This window comes from Corvus cornix, chromosome 1A (genome assembly GCF_000738735.6).
Source record: "Corvus cornix cornix isolate S_Up_H32 chromosome 1A, ASM73873v5, whole genome shotgun sequence".
Lineage (NCBI taxonomy): Eukaryota > Metazoa > Chordata > Aves > Passeriformes > Corvidae > Corvus > Corvus cornix.
In genome coordinates this window covers 19481909-19502664 of record NC_047057.1, presented here as the reverse complement: position 1 = coordinate 19502664, position 20756 = coordinate 19481909, and the positions used below count along the sequence as shown (strand labels likewise).

The window sequence follows — 20756 nt, the reverse complement described above, 5'->3', positions numbered from 1 at the left end:
CTGAATTATACCTGCTGTTGGGTCATGTTGAAATAATCTCTATTACAAAAAATACCCACATGCTTTATTGCTAAAGAGAAAGCATTATTTTATACTGACAGTGGCTAAAAAGCGAGATTGAATAAAACAGCAATTTCAAGTTAGAGTTTGAAATTAATTGAAGAAGCTCAGGGTATGTCAAAGATTTCAGTGATGCTCGAGGCCTCTCTCAGTCTTGTTTTTCTGCCATTTCTGGGACAGGATGTTCTTTATTTGTACCATCTTGCTTTCTCTGGAAAACCAAGTCCTTCCAGGTTCTGGACACAAACTAGAAGCAAATGTTTGAATCAGTCCCAAACGGGCTTCATTTCAAACTGCATTTTGAACTGTGAGAGGATCTATTGAGGTTCTCCCTCCCTCTCTCCACCTCTCCCAGGGCACTTCATACCCATTTCTGAAAGGAGAAGGTACCTTTCTGTTACTGGGACAAGAGTAGAGAGTTACACATTCCTGCTGTTTGGTTGAAGGTTTTCTCTCTGCTCCACAAAGTACAAACACTGGGGGAGTAGAATGCACATCCAAGGAGTAATCCAGTTCTAAAATTACATCCACCTTGACTTACAGTTAAATGAAACACAAGTCAAAACACATTCTGGTTCAATACTGTGAAACTGTAATGTCAACAGCATGAAGTGCAGACAGTCTAAAATACACAGGACCAAAGGCAGCCAAGGAAAGGGACAGCAGGAAGGAAGTAATACCACACAGAGGGGAACCAGAAGATTCTTTCTACCTCAGTTTGATGAATGCTATAAAATAAAGAGGTAAAGGAATGAGTAAGAGCAATAAAACTCCTGAGACAATAGGTCAGTATATTAATTAACATGGTATTCCAGTCAATCAGTAATATTGGTAATTGGAAAGCCTTCAGCTAGAATAGCTGCTCCAAAGGATGATTCCCTAATTTTTGTCCCTTTTAAAAATATCAGAGCTTTTGAGTCCCACAGAAATATTTCCATCAATTTCAGTGAACCATTTAACCTTCTTCCTTCCTGCCATCCCCTTCCTTCCAATTAAATTAGCTTGCTTTACACTTGAAACCTCTCTTTCCTGGATTGCTGTGTTTTTAAAAGAACTTTCTTTACTACCTAGACTCAGAGGGTATAGACTGTGGATTGGGAAAAAAGAAAAATCAAAATGAAAAGTATTGCAATGTCTTTTTTTTATTCTGTACTATAATCCTACATTCTTATATATGAACTCACACAGATGCCATAAAGGCCCTTTTACAGATAGTCAACAACAAGGAAACCATCAGTGCTAAAGGCACTTATTCTCATGCCACCATAGGATTAGCTGTGGTTATAGTTAATAGGATAATTGTTAAAAATAGCAAGAGAAAATGTGAGATGAAATAAGAGGTTTTGCTGCTGAGTTGCTTTTTTGCTATTACAAGGCACTCAAAGAGGTTGTGTTGCCTAAAAAACGTGCATACTTTTTAAACTGAACCATTAAACTGCATTGCATATTGCAGATCTAATGATAGAGATGGAGGATCAGACAAATGACATCAATGAAGCTGGAATTCCAGTACTGGACTACAAAACATACACAGACAGAGTCTTCTTCTTGCCCTCCAAAGATGGAGAGAAAGATGTGATGATTACAGGAAAGCTGGATATTCCTGAGGCCAGGCGCCAGACTGTGGAGCAGGCTTTGTACCAGTTCTCCAACCTCCTCAACAGCAAATCATTTCTCATTAATGTGAGTACTGAAGTGGATTCACCTTGTCTCTTACCTAGGCATACCTGTGTGTATCTGTGCAAGACAGTAGGTTTGCAAGCACAACTGAACCAAAATTAGTAAGAATAAGTGATTTTCATATGGCTCTGATTTCACAGTAACCGCTGCAAATATGTGGCATCACAGCCAGAGCTTCCTGGTGGAATGGATAGGCAAGATCATATTTCTGTGCCAGATCATGTAATATGGAGTTAGTCAACATTGCAGTGGCTGTAAAAAGCAGGTGTTACCCAATCTGGCATAAAAACTGGTGTTACAAGTTTGGTTTAGCCTTTTAAGAAATGTGATCGGAGAGTGTTGATTCCATCCAGGCTCCTCATGGGAGTCACCTGCAGACAGCCATCTACCAGAATCTCTGCCCCAGCAAAGGTAGAGGCTCCTCAAGTGGCCTATTCATCAAGACTGATGAGTGCTCAGAGCAGCCCTGAAGAGACTTATAATTGCTCACTCTCAAAAACCAAGGCTCATTGTCAGACACCTAAATATAGATTTAGGCTTCTAGCTTTTTCTCTTTTTTTTTTTTTAATGAGAATCCAGTGTTGAGCTAGTTAATGGTAGAATTAGAGTTTATGACAGATGAGAGTACATTTCCGGGTGTACTTACATTAGTGTCTTTGTAATTTGATGTGAAAGGACTGGGAATTTGGGGAAGAGGGGAGTTGATTTTCTCTTTAAAAATTGTCACAGAACACTATTTTACATTTAATTAAAACATCCTTTTTAGATAAGGTTTTAGTTAAGTATATAAGCATTCCTTAGGTCAGTCCAGTACATTGTGTGTGTATTTAAGACCAAATTTTAGGCAACATTTTCTTATAAGAAGTTTTTTCAAACTTCTGAAAACTTTTTGATTCTATGCTTTGGAGATTTAATATTAAAAGAATATTCGTTGTCTTCTTAGTGCAGACAAGTGTTGAGGTTCTCCAGAAACCTGTCATCTGAGTTGTTTTTACATTTGTTTTCTGTTTCAGTTTATTCACACACTGGAAAACCAAAGGGAGTTCTCTGCTCGAGCTAAAGTGTATTTTGCATCTTTACTGACAGTCGCTTTACATGGAAAACTAGAATACTACACTGACATCATGAGGACGCTGTTCTTAGAACTGATGGAGCAGTATGTTGTGGCCAAAAACCCAAAGCTGATGCTAAGAAGGTTTGAATGATTGTCATATGTCTCTGGCATTTTGTAAATGTGTTTCTTTTGCAGTGTGACTGGGTTGAAATGCCAGCTCTCCATAAAAGCCAGAAATAGCTTGGCCCAAACCTATTAGCAAGACAAGCCCACCAGGAGTAGCTGTGGGAGGTACTGACAGGACTGCTGGACAGGACTGCTTATTCAAACACTGCAGTGTAGAAACACCTACCTTACCTCAAAATACCACACTGAACATTTCATTTACTTTTTAATCTAATTCTATTCCAAATGATCTAGCATTTATACCTCACATCACCACCATAATGAGCACACATAATCAGCTGCATTGTGCATTCAGTGAGGGCTTGCTCTAGTGATTTAACCCAGCTGTTATCCCAAAATAAATTACAATAGACCTTGCTCTGTGTATGTTGTAGCTTTGTAATCTGTAGGTTGTTTCCCAGTAACTGCACAACTGGATTAATTTTTTAGCTCTCACATGGTAGACCCAATTTAAGATTTTGAATAAAGGATGTATACTTTTCAGCAGTGAGATGAAGGTAGCTACCCAGGAATGATGAGCAATACAAAGCACTTATCCTAAAGCAAGTATATGCTTTCAAGACTCTATAGGGAAATCATTGCATTAGGAGACTGAATGCAGTTAAGCATGTAAAAATACTATATTTCAAGCAAGCAGTGTTTTTCTTTAAAACCTTGTCATTAAGTGTCCTTACCATATTCGGGGCTGTTTTTTTTTTCAGATCTGAAACGGTTGTTGAGAGAATGTTGTCTAACTGGATGTCTATTTGTTTATATCAGTACCTCAAGGTAAGAGTTGAAATCTGTTGCCTGTGGGGGTTTTTTTAATCAGTAATACCTTAAAGAGCTGATCTGAGTATGTCTTTTGGTGTTGCTTTATTTCATTTCCTTTCCTTTACATAGGACAATGCCGGGGAGCCTCTTTATAAATTGTTCAAGGCTATCAAACACCAGGTAGAGAAAGGCCCAGTGGATGCCGTACTGAAGAAAGCCAAGTATACATTGAATGACACAGGCTTACTGGGAGATGATGTAGAGTACACACAGTTGGTAAGCAAAGCATGATTAATAGATTATAAAATCCTTTTTTATTTTAAAATTAATTCCTAAAGTCTTAAGTCTGTACAGAGTTTTCTAGACTATTGTGAACTGCATAGAAATTCTGGTCATGGGCAGGATTGTCAGTAGTTTGACCAAAACAAATCTCCGAGCAGGAAAACAGAATTATAAAATATCTTCTAAAATAAAATTCAAATCCTGCCAGTGTGGAATCCATTTCAATAAATCCCTTTCATAATTTTCAGTCTGTCTGAAAAGTGGGCAGGATGTTTGGCTCCTCCCCTTTTCCCTTCGAAATTCATTGGCAATTGATATTTGCAGAATTCTTGCACTACCATTATGCTTAAACTTCAGGTTTTCTCCCTTGTGATTGCTGCTGATCAGCATATTGAACATCATTTTAGAGATCATGTTATTAGTATAGCAGGTTGTGCTCTCTGCAGTCCTGTGAGATGGCTCCACAAACTCCAGAACACTTTATGAACCTCTTTCTGCATTTTTTTCTGTGTGAGTCAAGATCTCCTGAACGTGGGCAGCCCAGCTGGCATTGAAAGTTGTTTATTTCCTCTTAGAGAAATAATTCCCTACAGTGCCTCTACAGCCAGTTCTGGAGACCTACGGTAGTTGCTTCAAGTGGGATGAAATGGACATTCCTGGCAAGGGAACTCCACCTCTGAACTCAGCTTCCCCCTGTATCTGATCACCAGTGCCATGGTCCAGATCTTTTCTATTATGAATTCTACTTTAACTTAATTCTGTTTGCTGTCAGAAATTTCCACCACTTTTCAAACATACTCCAGAACACAGATTCACTGTCCTTTGGAAAAACTGAAGCAGCCCACTCTTTATCTGTTCAGGGAGTGCAAAATCTAGTTTTACTCTTTCTGACAGTCTTCCTGGTTTTCTTCAGGATTCAGTGTAGTGAATATCAAAGATGCACAGACTGCCCTTCAGAGACAGACTCATGATTTTTTTTCCCATTTTAATTTCTTTTTTATTGACATGTTAGGAGTCATTTGCAGTTGTCTTCAACTGAGAAAGATGCAGTGACATATATGCAGCATGGAAAAGAAATTTAATAAAAAGCTTTATTAAGTCCTGGTTTGAAAAAAAAAAAAAATCACCATTTTATGTATTCTAAAGGGATGTTGATGGGAGGGCTCAAGTGAGGAGAGTACTGTAGGACTTTCATTCACAGAGTGGATTTACCAGACTGTGACCTAGAGCGCCTGGAGGAAGAGTGTGTTGGGCAAGAAGAAATTTTAAGTTCAACTGATATTTTGTGGATTAGTTGAGTTACTGTCTTTATATCTAAGCCAAAAGTGCCACCCACAGAAAACACACTAATTGGCAATGCTGGCTATCATTTCTGTTGTGTATGGAGACCAAAATTTATTTGCACTGTACATCATGTAAGACTTAATGGCAATAATTCTTTATTCAGTCTCTTTCTTTTCATGACAAAAAAAAGACTGCAATTAAGCTAAATGAAGTGTGAAAGCAGAAAATCCATGTATGCAATCAGATGTGGGCACAACATACATATTAGCTAGATATTAAACGTTATAACATTGTACAGTAGCAGTATTTGGTCCAGACTTCTAGATTTCCTATCAAACAAATATTTTATGTATGTGCATGCGTGGAAGTTGATGAGATATATGTGTATGTGTACATATGTATGATAAAAGATTATGAAGTGGGTACTATTGGCCTAAGCTTTTGGGGTCTTTGGCACGATGATGATATTGTGGTAACTGAAAAGTTAGGGAGCATTTGTGCACCAATGTAGGTTAAAGCATGAGTTAATTCCTTCACTTCTGCCTGAAAGTGAGACAAGGTGGGTACAGCATAGAGCAGTTATCTGCTCTCTAATTGTTCTTATTTAAAAGATTAATCTGTTTTGCATCACTGGTTACACTGACATGCTGCATACTGAACCAGCAGCAAAATCATGTCTAATTACCATAAAGCTAATAGGAAAAGGAAGGTGAAATCTCATTATTAGTTTGAGAGTTCTGTCAAGGGATGGTGCAATCATGTTTAATTTGACTGCCGTATGGCATAGCTTTTCTACACTGTTTCAAAATACCAGCTATGCAAGTTTATTTTGAGGTCTGACGTGATAAATTCAGGAATTATGGTTGGCAGGACCATATGTATCTGAGAGCTGCAGTGCTTCACATGTGCTGGCCTCCTAAGTTACCTGACTGGCAAAAGATCCACGAGGGCTCTGAGCTGTTGTTAGCTGATTCAGCTAGTGAAAGAAAGAGGCTTTTCATAATATCTATTAGGGTTTTTTTTATTTTTTTTTCCTTCTGGGGAGCTTTTCTGTCCATGGTTTTCTTATTTGCTTTGAAAATTGAAAACTGACACTTACATAGCAAAGCTACTTTCAAAAAAATCAGTCTAGATTTAGCAAATTACAAGCTTTCAAGAAATTCTCTTTAACATTAAAAAAACCATGTTGATACTGTCAGAAAACAGTAATATTTTAGAACTGACATAAGCTACTTAGGTGTATTCCCTGGAGCTATTAGAGTTATTATGACAACAGTAAGCAGTAAATGAAGTTTTCTAACACATAAGATGATAGAAATTACTTTTATATGTACATATATATGCGTGTGTGTGTATTTAATGAACATCTGGTCACAGGAGGTAAAGTTTGGAGAGCTGAACGACTCACTGCTCATCAGTTGAGCCATGTTAAAGTACCATATGTACAGTAGTCTGCTCATCTTTAAAACCACAGCCATGAAGAAAGCATAAAGGAAGGCAAAAGCATATAATATTCTAGGAGTTCAACAAAGTGCAGTTCAAATGATTATTGGGAACTCACAAAATTTGGGCACTGCAGTACTTGGGCTTTTTTGTATTTAGGATTATCAGGTTAAATGAGAAGCATGTACCGAATCAGTGGTCCAGCTGCTTTGTTCTTGTGTGTTTGTCTTTAATAAACTCCCAAGACTCAATAATATTAGCATATTAGACATGACTAAATCTATTCTGTATCTTTTCTGTTTTGTCATAGTAGGAGAAATTAACTGGAATTTATGATAGCTGGTTGGCTGCATAACAGCAAAAGATCCTTCCAATAATCCCTCAAATAATCCATACTCCCATTGCAAATATTTGTTGCTGTTCAATAATCATTGCATGGTGAATTTCAGATACTGTTTGCATTTAAATCACCCAGAAAAACAGATTCAGAGGTAATTCAGCACTGATTTGCCTTAATAACCATGTACATTCTTCTCTTCACAGACAGTGAATGTATATGTGCAAGAGGGAGGAAACGATTCCATACCTGTGAAAGTGCTGAACTGTGATACTATATCACAAGTAAAGGAAAAGATAATAGACCAAGTCTATCGAAATCTGCCGTGTTCTCAGTGGCCAAAAGCTGACAGTGTAGTTCTTGGTAGGTAGTTATTTGTGATATCATATTAACCAGGTGAGACACGTTGTATGACTTCGTATTTTCTCAAAAAATCTCTATAAGAGGATTTTATTGCTTGGTTATGGTTTGGTTTGTTGTTGGTTTGTCAGGGTTTTTTTAAAAAAAGCTGAATTCATGGTCATGCAAAAATACAGCATTTTGCAGCAATATTAATAGGCCTTAAAAACTAAGTTAGTTAATTTTTAAGAACTAGCTTTTCTTGACTCTTAAAGTTTTGGTATACTGTCAGCAGCATTGCAAGAGCCTGTTAATGACTGTTGGCACAAGTGAATTCATGTCTGACAGAGTCAGTATCTCAGGTACTAATTAATGTGATAATGACAGCATGGATAATTAACTGATGGAGAAGTAATGATGCAATTTCAGAAAGTGGTACTGATTTTTAGTTTCTTTTATGATGGTTATTCAAAAGAATTATAACTTACAGGAACTGCACTTTTAGGAGATTATGTACCACCTAGTCTCTGAAAATCATCCTCCTTGAGGGCTTTCAAAATAGCTATTCTCTTTTGACAAAAAAAAAAATGGTGTTCCTTAAAAGGCCTAATAATCTCAGAATAAAAGCTCCAATTAATATTTTTTTCAGTATTTTCATTACTGCATTAATCTGAAAGTAGAAGATGGAATTCTTGTTCTTCAGAAAATCCTAGTAAATCCCCTAAAAGTTTCTTTTCTATTCCATGAAATCCTTCTCTCTTTTGGACCGATAGCAGACCTTATTATATATATTTATTGAATTCTATGTGAAGGAATTTAACTTTTTATGGAAGATAATCAGAAGTCATATGCATGGTTAGGAATAGTTCAGGCAAACTTCTGTAACAAAGACCAAATGATTAAGCAATCAAAAACACACAGTGGGGCATGTTCTGCATTACTTCTTTTGATGTTCCACAATGTGTCAGTGGGTCTGTAAAACATTCTTGGAGAAGTTATTTTTGCACCTGGTTAAAAACTGTTTTTTCTCACTTTAATTACCCCTTAGAATGGCGTCCAGGTTCTACTGCACAGATCCTCTCAGACTTGGATTTAACATCCCAAAGAGATGGCAGATGGAAACGCATCAACACACTAATGCATTATAATGTAAGGCATTTCAAAACAGTTGTTTGTGCCTGTTATCTGTTTTCTTGTAATAAATAAAATCTTTTTTTGTTTTTAGAGTAACTTCAGTGCTACATACAGGGTGCCCAGGGAAGTTGTGGATACCCCATCCATGGCAGTGTTCAAGGCCAGGCTAGAAGGGGCTCTGAGAAACCTAGTCTAGTGGAAGGTGTCCCTGCCCATGGCAGGGGAGTTGGAAATCTTGAAGGTCCCTTCCAACCTAAGCCATTCTATGATTCTATGATAAAGAATTAAAAGAAAAACACAGGTCTGGGTCTAGTCAGTAAAAGGTTTGGACTGTGAAAGGCTGGGTCTATACATTCTGCCTAAGCATTTTGTATAAAAACACAAAACCTAAATGCCAGCACCTTGGTTTCCTCATCATTGAAGTATCCAAATCCAAATTCCACCCTGAATATTCAAAAGCTGGTTTTGCTAAGACTCATATTTTCTTTTCTCCACCACTTCCTACCCCTGAGAATTGTCTTTGTCCTTGCTATGCTGCTAAATAGATTTTGAGTTTGTCTGGATTGTTCAAAAGCCCAGCCAGGAGAGCAGATGTTGATGTTTTCATACCGTCTGTTTTAGCTTTCATACTGTGCACTCTACCATGCACTTGCAATTCACTTATCTTTCCTTTTTATGCTATTTATTTCCTTCTAACAACAGTTAATCCTGATTGGAAAAGAGAAAAGTTGTTTCGTTTTCCCTCAGAAAACAGACAGGTCTGATTCTTCATGATAAACCCCATTTTCATCCAAATGGCACACCACACCAGGTTGAGGAGCCACTTAAGCCTTGAAGATGCTCCTAATATTTCAGAGGAGATGTTGATGGGATCTCTTACTAACAGAGTGGGAGGGAGTCTGTTCTGAATTGCAGAGCCAGTTGCCCAAGAAGCCTCAGAAGTTTAGCATTCGTCATAGATTCCCTGCAACCGATTACAGAAACCACAGGTTACGGTTTAAGAAAGAGGTTCAGCAGTGCGTGGTTCCTTCAAAGAACATCTCTGTGTTTGTATTTTCAAAGGTCCGAGATGGTGCCACACTCATCTTATCGAAAATGGGAATTTCCCAGCAGCCAGAGGATAATCAGCAAGATGTCCCAGGGGAAAGTAAGTATCTTGTGGCTTCCCTCCCTCCCAAGGTGACTAGAAGTCAAAACCCGCAGAGTGATGCTGCCATCTTGATTTTGTTTGTCAAGCATTTCCATGGAGCTAGATATTCACCACCAGACTATATAGGGTTTATTTGTTGTGTGTTACCACTGTACACTTGTAATGGTTTTGTTTGCTCTCATTATAAAAGTCTTAAACAGTAGGACTTTAACTATAATTGTGGTGAGTCCATACCCCAACTTAATAGAAAGCACTCTTATTAAACATTTCCTTCCATATTTTGTTTTTTTAATCACACTACATCTATAGTCAAACTGTACATTTCGTCTTGGCAGATCTTTATCATTTTTTCTCCTTTCTTCAGCCTTTACTCACATTCCTCTTCAAATTTCTTTTCACTACTTATTAGACTGAGAATTAAATGCAGTGGTCTAGATGAACCACAGTAGAGACTAGCTCCTCTCTCTGTGACATAATGGATCTGATGTAATTTTTCATAGCATTTCTTACAACTGTGTTGCCTTGCAAACTCATCTCTGTACCTTCAGATTTTGTCTCTCTTCCTTTTGAGTGATGTTTTGCCAGCTACACTAACTTCTTTTTTTTCCAGGACTTTTTAGTTGGCTTTGTTCATTCCATGCATTTTGTCTCTTTAGATGCAGCGTTTTTCACAATCCCTTTGCTCTTTTTGAGATTTTCAATCCTCTGTAAGTAAGTGTCAGGAATTTCCTTGTAATGTTTCTTCTCTTTCATGTCACTAATGCATCTGCCGCATAATTCTTGTATTGCTGTCTGCTACAGTATGCTGGACTTCGCAACACAGAAGACAACCTGTTAGCTTGCAATCCATCTTAGAAGCTTTTACTTGTACATGTTAGTGTTCTGTCTAGACCAATTTTCTATATTTCAAAATATCTTGAGACACAATACCCCTTACAGCTTTGAATGCACTCAGATTTTTATGGAAATATTTACTTGTGAATATATGTTCTTTGTCACGTGTATTTCCTTTACTGACTTCAAATGTTCAGTTTCTCTAGGGTTTTTTATCCTTATATTCAGTTATTTTGTATGAGGTAGAAGTTAAATTTATGGAACAATAATTGTTGAGATCATTCTTACTCCCATGAACTCATTTGATATGCTTTTCTGTCTAGCACTGATTGCAAAGGCCATTACTTCACCTAATAGTTTCATTCCTTTAAACAGATTTACTGATCTTAGATTTAATAGGTTTCAAGGGCTCGCAGTCAAACAGGTTGGAAATAATATGCCAGAAATGTACATTTTTCAAGAAGATGGGTCTCAGCTGATAGCTCTGACATATATGGCTATTTAGCAGAAAGGTTCAGACTTTCATTTCATTTGTTTTGAGTGTTGGACAGGAAACTAAGATGGGCAGAATTACTCGCTGTTTACTTTTTGCTCTGTCCTCCTGTATTCTTCCTTTGAGAGTTTTTCCAACAGAAAGAAGAGTCTTCTAATGGTCATGTTTACACCGCTGCTGCTATCCTCTCACACCTTTACTGCAAGTCCCTGGCACAGCTGGCCAAGCAGTGACTGTTCTGTCACAGCAAGTGCCAATCCAGCGTGTTAACTTCAAGGCCATCCAGTTTAATACAGAAGGCAGTGGAGTGCAGGCAAGGAGCTGATTCCTAGTCCCTGTTCAGTTTGGTTGCACTGGTGGCTGGGACTATTGTCACCTCACCTCTAAAGAAGTGGATTGGACTGTGAATGGAGTCTGGTGGTGCCCTTAACTTGCTCTGCTTTCTTAATATAGAATAGTAGTCAGCCTTCTGTTCTGGACTCCCAATCTTCATCCTCCTCACCTCTCTACTCTTGTGGCAGGCAGTAGAGGACCAGATCATGTGTTTTTCTTTTTTTCTTAGGTTAGGTTTTTTTTCTTTCCTCCTTCTCTGCAATTATATCATAAGATATGATTCAGTATGATGAAGCTCTTTGAACAAGCATGGTCTGTACTCCAAGGTGAATTCCTTAGTTATCTGTGTGGCATTCTAAATTGTAAAGGAAAAGTAGACTTCTGGGGACAGTGCTGTCACACGAGGGCTCTTGTACATGAGAGAAAAGTCTTCAGATAATTCAGATCCCAAAGTATCAAGTGGAAACAGCTTCCACCATGTTTCTTCTCCACACCCTGTACCATGGTAGTGTACAAATTTGGGATGACAGTGTTTCATGCCAAGCTACCCTGCTTTCTTTAGCAGCATAAGGTCCTCAGTGCTATCTGGTGCCAACTCATTCTGTTGGAAAGCTATAAAATGTTACAAAGCTGGTACAAAGTGAGACCCTGCCATGACCGTGATTTGTGAGACACTGTGTACAAAAGGGAGAAGAGGGGATCAGAGGCTTCCCCTCCCACACATACACATGTATATGACACTGGGATTTACAGGGTTGGAATAAAAAGAAATCCTATCCTGACTATGAATGAGGCTTGTGATGAAGTGGATTTCCTTTTATTCAGTCTCATTGACTTGCACCTTTTGCATTCAGAAGTGTCAGCTGAAGCCATTAACTGTCAGCCAAAGTAGGACGCTCTGCACCGACCAAAAATGTAAAACCATGTTCAGAGATGTTGCCCTAAACCCTGGCATTGCTTCCATGCTGCTTTTATTCAGAGTTTCTAACAGGAAGACACTAGAAGCTGGCAATTGTGACAAATTAAATGCAGCATCTTTTGCTTCTGGAGACAATAAATGCAGTTACTAATTTGTATCAAGAAGGAGAATGGTTCCAGTGATTTCATACCAGTATTTCTGTACTGAACTATAAACCAAAACAACACATTTGTTATTTTGGGTGTTTTTTTCCTGATATTTGGTTTTGTTTTGTTAGGTTTTTTTCCTTTTTAAATTCTGAATAAAAATAGACACAGGGTTGCAGATCAGAAATACTAATTAGCAGATCTGTTAGGGCAGCCCTTCCTTCATCTCCATGGAGCAGTATTCATGAGGTAGGGGAGACTGGAAGGAAGATAATTTGCTGCAGGTTGCACAAGGGGAAAGGGGCTGCATTGCCTGATGTTTACGTCATAGTTCCTACCACTATAATTAGTCAGCACAGTCTATTTTTGCCATTAACACCCCCTCCACTCCCCCATGAATTATTTTATATTGGCCAAAGAATGTCAAGGGCCAAGACAAAGAGCTCAGGGGGAAGCATTTTACCCCCTGGACACAATCTTCTCCCTGCTTGCAACTTGATGCATAGTGTCACTGTGGAGATAAAAAGGAGGTATTTCCCCCTAGCTTTTATTTTCTTCACTTCCTGCTTTCCCATTGAGGAAAATATTATCTCACCGAACTGTTATTTTCTCTTAGCAACCATATTGCTAACATGTTTTGTTGCTCCATGTTCTGAATTTCTCTTCCTCTTTCTTCCTGCTATTTATAGCAATGAAGCGAGATATTCGGGTTGTAGAAGTTCATCTGGCTGAGCTGTAGTCTCTTAATCCTTACTTTCCTATGAAATAACTACTACTCCACTAGTAGCCAATTCTGCTGTTTCTAAACAAACACAGAACAAACTCAGCTGCATGTAAGAGCCTGTAATCTCAGTGGAAACCCCTTTAGTTGTTTCCTCTTCTGTCCAAAGTTAAACTGGACCATACACCATCAGGAGGGAAAAGAGAGAATAAATTCCTTTGAATCAAAGGAGGAAGCAGGAGCGTACCAAACAACTGACATAAGGCTGGAATATAGTTTCTGGTCGAACTGCATGATTTGATCTAATAATTTCCGAAAGTAAGTAACAGGGATTGCAAAAGAAATTCCATACTTCATGCCCAGCAGTAGTTCTTACTGTACTGGCAGATGATTGCCATGAATAGCATCTATTGTGAAATCGCAACTGCTTCAAAATAAAGTGATAGCTTTTATTTTTTCTGGCTTCATTCACATGAACTTCCAAGTTGAATTAAGGACTCTCAAAGGACAATGTGATTTAATGTGGAATTTATATTTTTTCCCTACCTTGCTAAAAAGAAGTAAAGGTCCCAGAAGACTACATAACTAATGCTTTTCATAAGGATATATAAAGTAGATTCAAGAAAAAGTGTTGGCTTTGCCAGATTACACTTTAATGTTATTTTCCCCTGTGATGTAAAATATTGAATGTACATGCAAGCTGGGAAATTCAATGTAGCTGTTGAGGAACTTAGTTAATAAACCATTATGGTCAAAGTTAATGCAATTAAAAACTGATATTTTGTGCTGTAACTGGGATTCAGTTATGTTAGAGATGTATATTAAAGCATAAAACTTAGCAGAATGCAAAATAATTTGTACAGTGTGGCTGAATCACAATTTTTATGGGAAAAATAACTTCCATATTTTTAAGATGTCAATGATTTTAAATGTACTGATTCAGTAACTTGCACTGGGAAAGTGGCACGATTTTAGGGATTATGCCAAGTAGATGCAAAAGTTCAGGAATTAAAGGAAGAACAAGCAAAACCAGGAGATTTGAAAGTGACACAGAAACTCTTTTCAAGGAATATTAATTGCAAGTGAAAACAATTGTATCATCTCTTTGAGAACTGTTTGTAACAAAAGGTTCTTAGGCATGGAGTTTGTCTGAACAATAATGCTGATGCTGAAATACAAAACTGCTTTTATCCACTGTGGGACGGTTGGTCCAAGGCCTGGGACCGGGTCCATGGCCAAGCCCCAGGTGGCACAGTGAGGCACTGTAACCAGAAGAGCTGTTATTAGCACCCAAGTGCTTACTCCTGTTTCTGCCTTACTGTAACACACTTGATGTGAGTCTCTCCCTCTGGTTTAAACTATGAATACTGACAAACAAATTTTTAAAAAATCTTATTATAATGGATATTAATTTGCTTCAATCATTACCTCTGCCTGCGGGAGTTCATGTCATCTCAGTGAAGGGATGCCTTTTTCCTTCACTCAGCTACAGAGTCAAGTGGTGCTTACCATATGCTGATAAAAGGAAGGTTTGAACCGAGATACCATTCTTTGACCTCAGCAGCTGCGGTAAAGATGTGAATTGTAATGGTGTTACCTAGAAAAAAGGTTGTACCAGGAGTAGGCTGCAATTGGTATTTCTGTGGTGGCTATGGGGTCAGACCTAGCTAAGATTCTATAACTTGATCATGTCTTTGAGAATTCACAAAGAAGCAGAGAACTTGATTGTGTGCACCTCCAAGCACACACATAACTGTGTTTACATGACTGTTTGTTACATGGCTGCCCTGTTTGGAGGCTGTCAGCTGAAGTCATGATTGGAAAAAGGATGCAGCCCTTCAAGGTGTCTGTAGGGCCAATCAGTTGACTGGGGATGAACTCTACGTGGCCTCAACAGTGGTTTAGGAATGGTATTCTCCAATTTAGTCTTCTACCACTCCAAGCCATGCACTGCTTGCTCACTTTCCCCTTCACCTCTCCCTTCCCTGCAGCAGGATGGAGAGGACAACTGGAGGCACAAAAGGTAAAAATCGGGTTGAGATAACAACAATTTACTGGAAACAGTAATGAGATAAGAAAACGAACAGTAACATCAACAATACTAATGACAGCAGATACAAGAAAATAAATAAAAATTGCTCACCATGGAAACCCTCAACAACAGACAGTACCTGATCACTCCCTCTGTCATGCTACTCTCACTGCTTCCTCCAGCTTGAAACTGGCATTACCCCACTGCTCCCTTCACACTTACTCCCCTGGAAGGAATGCCTTCTCCCCAGAGGAGACTCCCTTCTCTCCACCTATGACAATGACATGAGGTGATATAGAACAACCCCCATGTCCCAGCCATGACCCCTCCTGGCTACTGCAGAAATTATCCCTGTCCTGGCTTGAGCCAGGACAATGACCGAACAGGAGTTTTCCTACTGTGTGATTCCTTTCCCTCCCTTTGCTCTTGACAAAAGTAAGCTTTTTCAGCTCTGTGCCACTGAACATTTAGTACTTGAGTTGTATATGTTGGACAGAAATAGAGTAATCTAGATCCTCTTGGCAAGAGGACAGGTATGTTAAGAACAGGGAACACGTGCATATGTATATGATTACTTTTGTGTTGCTGTTCTGGGGTTGAGTGTTTTTTATAATTATTGCAATTACTGTTTCTAGGGCATGCACTCCTGGAAGATGAAAATAAGGTCTGGCATCTAGTCCGACCAGTGGATGAAATGGATGAAGGTAAATCAAAGCGGGGCAGTGTGAAAGAAAAAGAGAGGACCAAAGCTATTACAGAAATCTACCTGACCAGACTTCTTTCTGTGAAGGTAGGCCTCAGATGTGTATAGTTACACCTCACTTCTACAGGAAGAAATAGATGCAAATATTAATTATGTGTTTGGCTGCTATTTGGAATATGTGTCATGTATATACAAGCTGGTGGTCAAGGCTTCAAGTGATTCATATGCCCTGAGGAACATGACTGGGAAAGAGATAAAGTACAACTCCTGATCAAAGCTGAGAACCATGATTACGTGATCATTAAATACGGATTTTCCTTGCAAGACAAATGGATATTCTGCTCTGTGCCACCTGTTTAGATAATATTTTGCTGGGTTTTCTTTTGAACTGAATGCTTTATAAACTCCTACAGAGCCTTATATTTCCCTGTTCTTGTATGTGATCAATGCTGCAGTAAAATTTTTAAAAAAAAGTTTCCAAATAATAATAGTCCTTTTAGAGTATTTTTAGTGCCTACACTGCAGAATCGATCATGAGCAAAGTAATTTTTTGAAACACTTCCCCTTGGAGAAAGAATTTAGAATAATGTGTTTAATGACCACAAAGTCAGGCTCCTTTTATGAAAATGAAGGCAGTCTGGCTCCAGCTAAGGCCACTTGTCCAAGTGTGGAAGTTGATATGAAGGAAAGTCTTTGGACAGATGACAGAGACTCAGGACAAAGAGCCAGAAAGATGCTTGCATCCCCTTTTTCTGTTAATAAAGCCACTGCTTTTATATTCCCAATTGCCATTTTATAGATTATTACCAGTCTGGAGCTTTACTGACTCATAAAGTGTTGGTGAGGTTTTGTGGCTACCCCTAAAACCCAGGGACTGTCAATGTGTTCTTCCTGACAGTAGAACGTCTTAGAGCTCCTTGCCATCTGGGTCCCTGCCCTGTTTGGAGGCTGTCAGATGGAGTCATGGTTGGAAAGAGGATGCAGCCCTTCCAAGATGTCTGTAGGGCCAGTCAGTTGACTGGGGATGAACTCTACATGGTTTCAACAGGGTCATCTCTAAAACAAGGGGACAGCCTCTGAGGTTGCTGTTACTAAGATCCAGGCAGGAATCCAACCAAGAACACAGCCCTTCTGGACACTTCACTCCTTGGACTCCATGGATCTCCTGAAGCTGAGTCAGACTGGGTGTCTGATAAGACCCAAGTGCTTGCCCTTAAACAAAAAGGGCAAATGCTCTCTGGTACTTTTTCCTCTCAGTCTCTTTCTAAAAATCACATGGTGCTCTGGTGTCAGAGCAACTGGATGTGGGAAGTTGAAAAACCATTAAAAAGTGGCTAAAAATTACTTTATGTGTACAATGATGCTGAAGTGTAAATGTAGCAACCAATTCCCGCTTCTTCTGTCAAGCAGAAGGCACACCTTTCTGTGCAAACCATAGGATCTCTGGTGAAGTCACAACCTTTCAGTCTAGAACATAAAATTGTGCTCTAAAAGGTCTTTACTCTGTCGGCAGTTTACAAAGTCACTGTTCTAAAAAGTGTCTTGCTTTTTCTCACTCTTAGCACTCAGGATAAAGGCCATCAGTGACAGCCACTGAGGTCAGCTTGTAACACAAATGTAACTGATTTTTTAAATTTTGCTTTTAGGGGACACTTCAGCAGTTTGTAGATGACTTCTTTCATAGTGTGCTTAACTCAAACCATGTGGTGCCACCAGCTGTGAAGTACTTCTTTGACTTTCTTGATGAACAAGCTGAAAAACATGACATCAAGGATGAAGATACCATTCACATCTGGAAAACAAACAGGTACGCTATGAAAAGAGTCACACTCATACTGCAGTGAAATAAGAGTATAATTCCCAGGTATATACTAGCATTCTTACCACAAATCAAAGTAAATTTCATTTATAATCCTCAAAATCATTTAATTGAGGTAATATGTTTGTATGATGAAAAAGATTCCCTGTAAGCCTAGAAGCAGCAAAAAATTAAACCAGTTTACCTATGGGATTATCACTGGCAGATTTACCATGTTTTACTTTTTGTCTCCTTAGAGAAGAGGAAAGCAAGAGGCAAATGGGACTAGATTTACCTGTCAAATCACAAAATCTAATACATGCTACTTGATGGTTTCTCTGACCTTGCAGACATCTTCACTTGCTATTTTGGGGCACTTAAGGTCCTTCTCATACGAGTTTTTCTGTGAGAGATGTAAAGATTTGGTTTTCAGACATGGAACCCAGACAAGCTTGTATAAACATTGAAATATAAAATTAAACATCACTATTGTGAGGAGATCAAAATGCAAAGCCCATACTTAATTTCATGTGATTTTCTTGTTGTGGAATATTTACTGTGTAAAAAGGATTATTTATCGTTTTCCTTGCTTTGCAGCCTGCCTCTTAGATTCTGGGTAAACATACTGAAAAATCCCCATTTCATCTTTGATGTTCATGTTCATGAAGTAGTGGATGCTTCCTTGTCAGTCATTGCACAGACTTTCATGGATGCTTGCACAAGAACAGAGCACAAATTAAGCAGAGTAAGTGATTTGCATTCTACATCCTGACTATGCTCATGCCTGACGAGACAAAGGGCAGCCTCACAGGCAATACCCATTCTCTGAGGAGATACAGCCTTGGTTGTTTCTCTTTAGTTTTATAACGAAGTTAACATTTCACCACTTAACAGGTTGGTGAACTGTCAGTATTGCTGTGTAGTCTGCCAATTGATACTTAGAAAAAGGAGAAAATAGCAGCTGCTTTTATAAAAAGCATGTTTAAAACTGATTATTTCACCAATAATTTATTATCACCTTGAATTGATATATTTGTAAAACTCAGCTGTAATGCCATGTGTAAACGTCATCTTTTTATGAAATAATCCCACCAATGTTAATAAGTATCCAAATGTTAATATCTGTAAAGCTCAAGTGCATGTGAATAGAAAGGCTTGATCTTACATTCTTGACTTTATTTTGCTTCCTAGAAATGTTCATAAATAACTACATTTTTCTGTATTCTAAATTTTTCAGGATTCTCCAAGTAACAAATTACTTTATGCAAAAGAAATCTCTAACTATAAGAAAATGGTGGAAGAGTAAGTATCAACTCTTTTCATGCTTATTCAGTTATTAGGATTTTAAGCCTGTGTAAGAGGAAAAGGGAATGCTGATATAGTCAAAGTTAGCTGTCAAATATTAAAAAATTTACACCCAGATGTTTATAAACATCCCTTTGGTGGTGGCATTGGGAGAGTTGAAATGGATCTCCATTATGACCCAGTGTGTATTCTAGTCTGTATAGACAGATGAATAGATTTATTCAGGAGAAATATGATGCTGTTTTCTGCAGTCATAGTTGTTACCCACACGATCTGTCTAACAAATGCTGCACTTCCATAACTCAGTAGAGACAAAATCCTGAAAACATTTTCAGAAACATTTTTTTTTCTATTCTGTCTCTGACTTAATTCATTTACTAATTGGTAATTCTGTTAATATCATGGAAAATCTGCTGCAGAACAAAACTCTTGCCAGTTTTAAGACCTAAGATAATCATTATCTTGCAGTTAAAGATTTTTTTTCCTGTGGTATGTTTCTGTACAATCAGGTATGATTTGGCTCTTCTGCAAAGGTACTAATGTTGAAAGGCGGGATTACTAAAGGAATCATTGGTCTGTTGTGGTAGAGTATCTCCTGTGTTAGTAAGGAAGCATGTTTGAAATAATGGCAAAATTGAAAGACAGAATTACCAGAAAGACACAGTTTATTTCACCTAACTGAAAATATTTTCTAATCTCTTGCAGTTACTACAAAGGTATTCGTCAGATGGTGCCAGTGAGTGACCAAGACATGAATACCCATCTAGCAGAGATTTCTAGGGTAAGAATATAATCCATTTTCTTGTACTGAAATTGGAGCCAAGTGTAGCACTGGTTTTTGTTGTCTCCTCTTTCTATCTGGACAAATAGAGTATTTTGTATGTGCAAATATCAGATGACTTATTTCATAAATCTCTGAAATATTCCTGTTTATTGTAGTCATGCCTGTTAGACCTTTGAAATGTTGATTATTGAATGGAATCGAGAATCCTTATTGTCACTAATCTATCTGAGTTATGCAGGGAATAGAGCACAGTGTCTGGATTTTTCACATCCATTGTGGAAAAATTATAGCACTCTTGAACTGTGCTTTCTCTCCACAGCATATAGGGGATTTTTAGCATTGGTCATACTGACAACGAGTAGTGACTGAATTCACAGTGCTACCACAGCAAAAATTAGATTCCAGAAATTAAAGAAGAAGCATGCACATTAAGTATAGCATATTTTAGAACTGTCTATACAGGGGCAATACTTCTGCTTTAATGGTACATGTGAGAAGTTCATTGTGTGCTTGCTCAGTGGCACTTTTTGCATTGTAGGTTATTCGGGTTACCTCACAGGGAGAAGAGTAGAGCAGGGTGGTTGCTGTCTGGGACTTTGGTTGGAGACTGGTGGAACAAAGTCATTACAAAACCTTTAGCTTCGTTCTTGAGACACACTGTCTGCCTGCAGCTCAGCTCAGCTCGAGCAGGCTCTTGCCTTTGAAGCACTCTATTTAACTTGGAGAACCAGGAGAGTCCCTCACCAGTCCTAAAGATGTTGTTTAGCCTGAGCAAGAAGGCAGTGTACTTAGTGGCTGGTTTGCTCATTTGCTTAATTTAGTTGAAGAGCTCTAGCGTAAGGAGGATGTTTGGGGAATTTTTTGCGGTTTGTTTATTTCAGTGCCCTTAGGACCTAACATTTTGCGGATCAACATCCTCATGAGAGCGTTTCTATTTTCAGTCATTCAATACAAAACTCATCTGCAGTGACATTTCATTTTACAGT

The 20756-nt window shown here is 38.4% G+C and overlaps 1 protein-coding gene across 5 annotated transcripts in view; it reads left to right on the top strand.

Annotated features, from left to right (window-relative positions):
* Nucleotides 1-20756, top strand: part of PLXNB2 (plexin B2) — a 254458-nt gene that overhangs the window by 227891 nt on the left and 5811 nt on the right. For all 5 annotated transcript variants that reach the window (XM_039570587.1, XM_039570583.1, XM_039570585.1 and 2 more), the window contains 12 exons: nucleotides 1514-1743; nucleotides 2754-2935; nucleotides 3682-3748; nucleotides 3863-4009; nucleotides 7286-7442; nucleotides 8467-8567; nucleotides 9615-9699; nucleotides 15816-15970; nucleotides 17530-17690; nucleotides 18279-18426; nucleotides 18919-18983; nucleotides 19692-19767. In XM_039570587.1, the coding sequence (XP_039426521.1) occupies nucleotides 1514-1743; nucleotides 2754-2935; nucleotides 3682-3748; nucleotides 3863-4009; nucleotides 7286-7442; nucleotides 8467-8567; nucleotides 9615-9699; nucleotides 15816-15970; nucleotides 17530-17690; nucleotides 18279-18426; nucleotides 18919-18983; nucleotides 19692-19767 (1574 nt within the window). The remainder of the gene's footprint in view (nucleotides 1-1513; nucleotides 1744-2753; nucleotides 2936-3681; nucleotides 3749-3862; nucleotides 4010-7285; nucleotides 7443-8466; nucleotides 8568-9614; nucleotides 9700-15815; nucleotides 15971-17529; nucleotides 17691-18278; nucleotides 18427-18918; nucleotides 18984-19691; nucleotides 19768-20756) is intronic.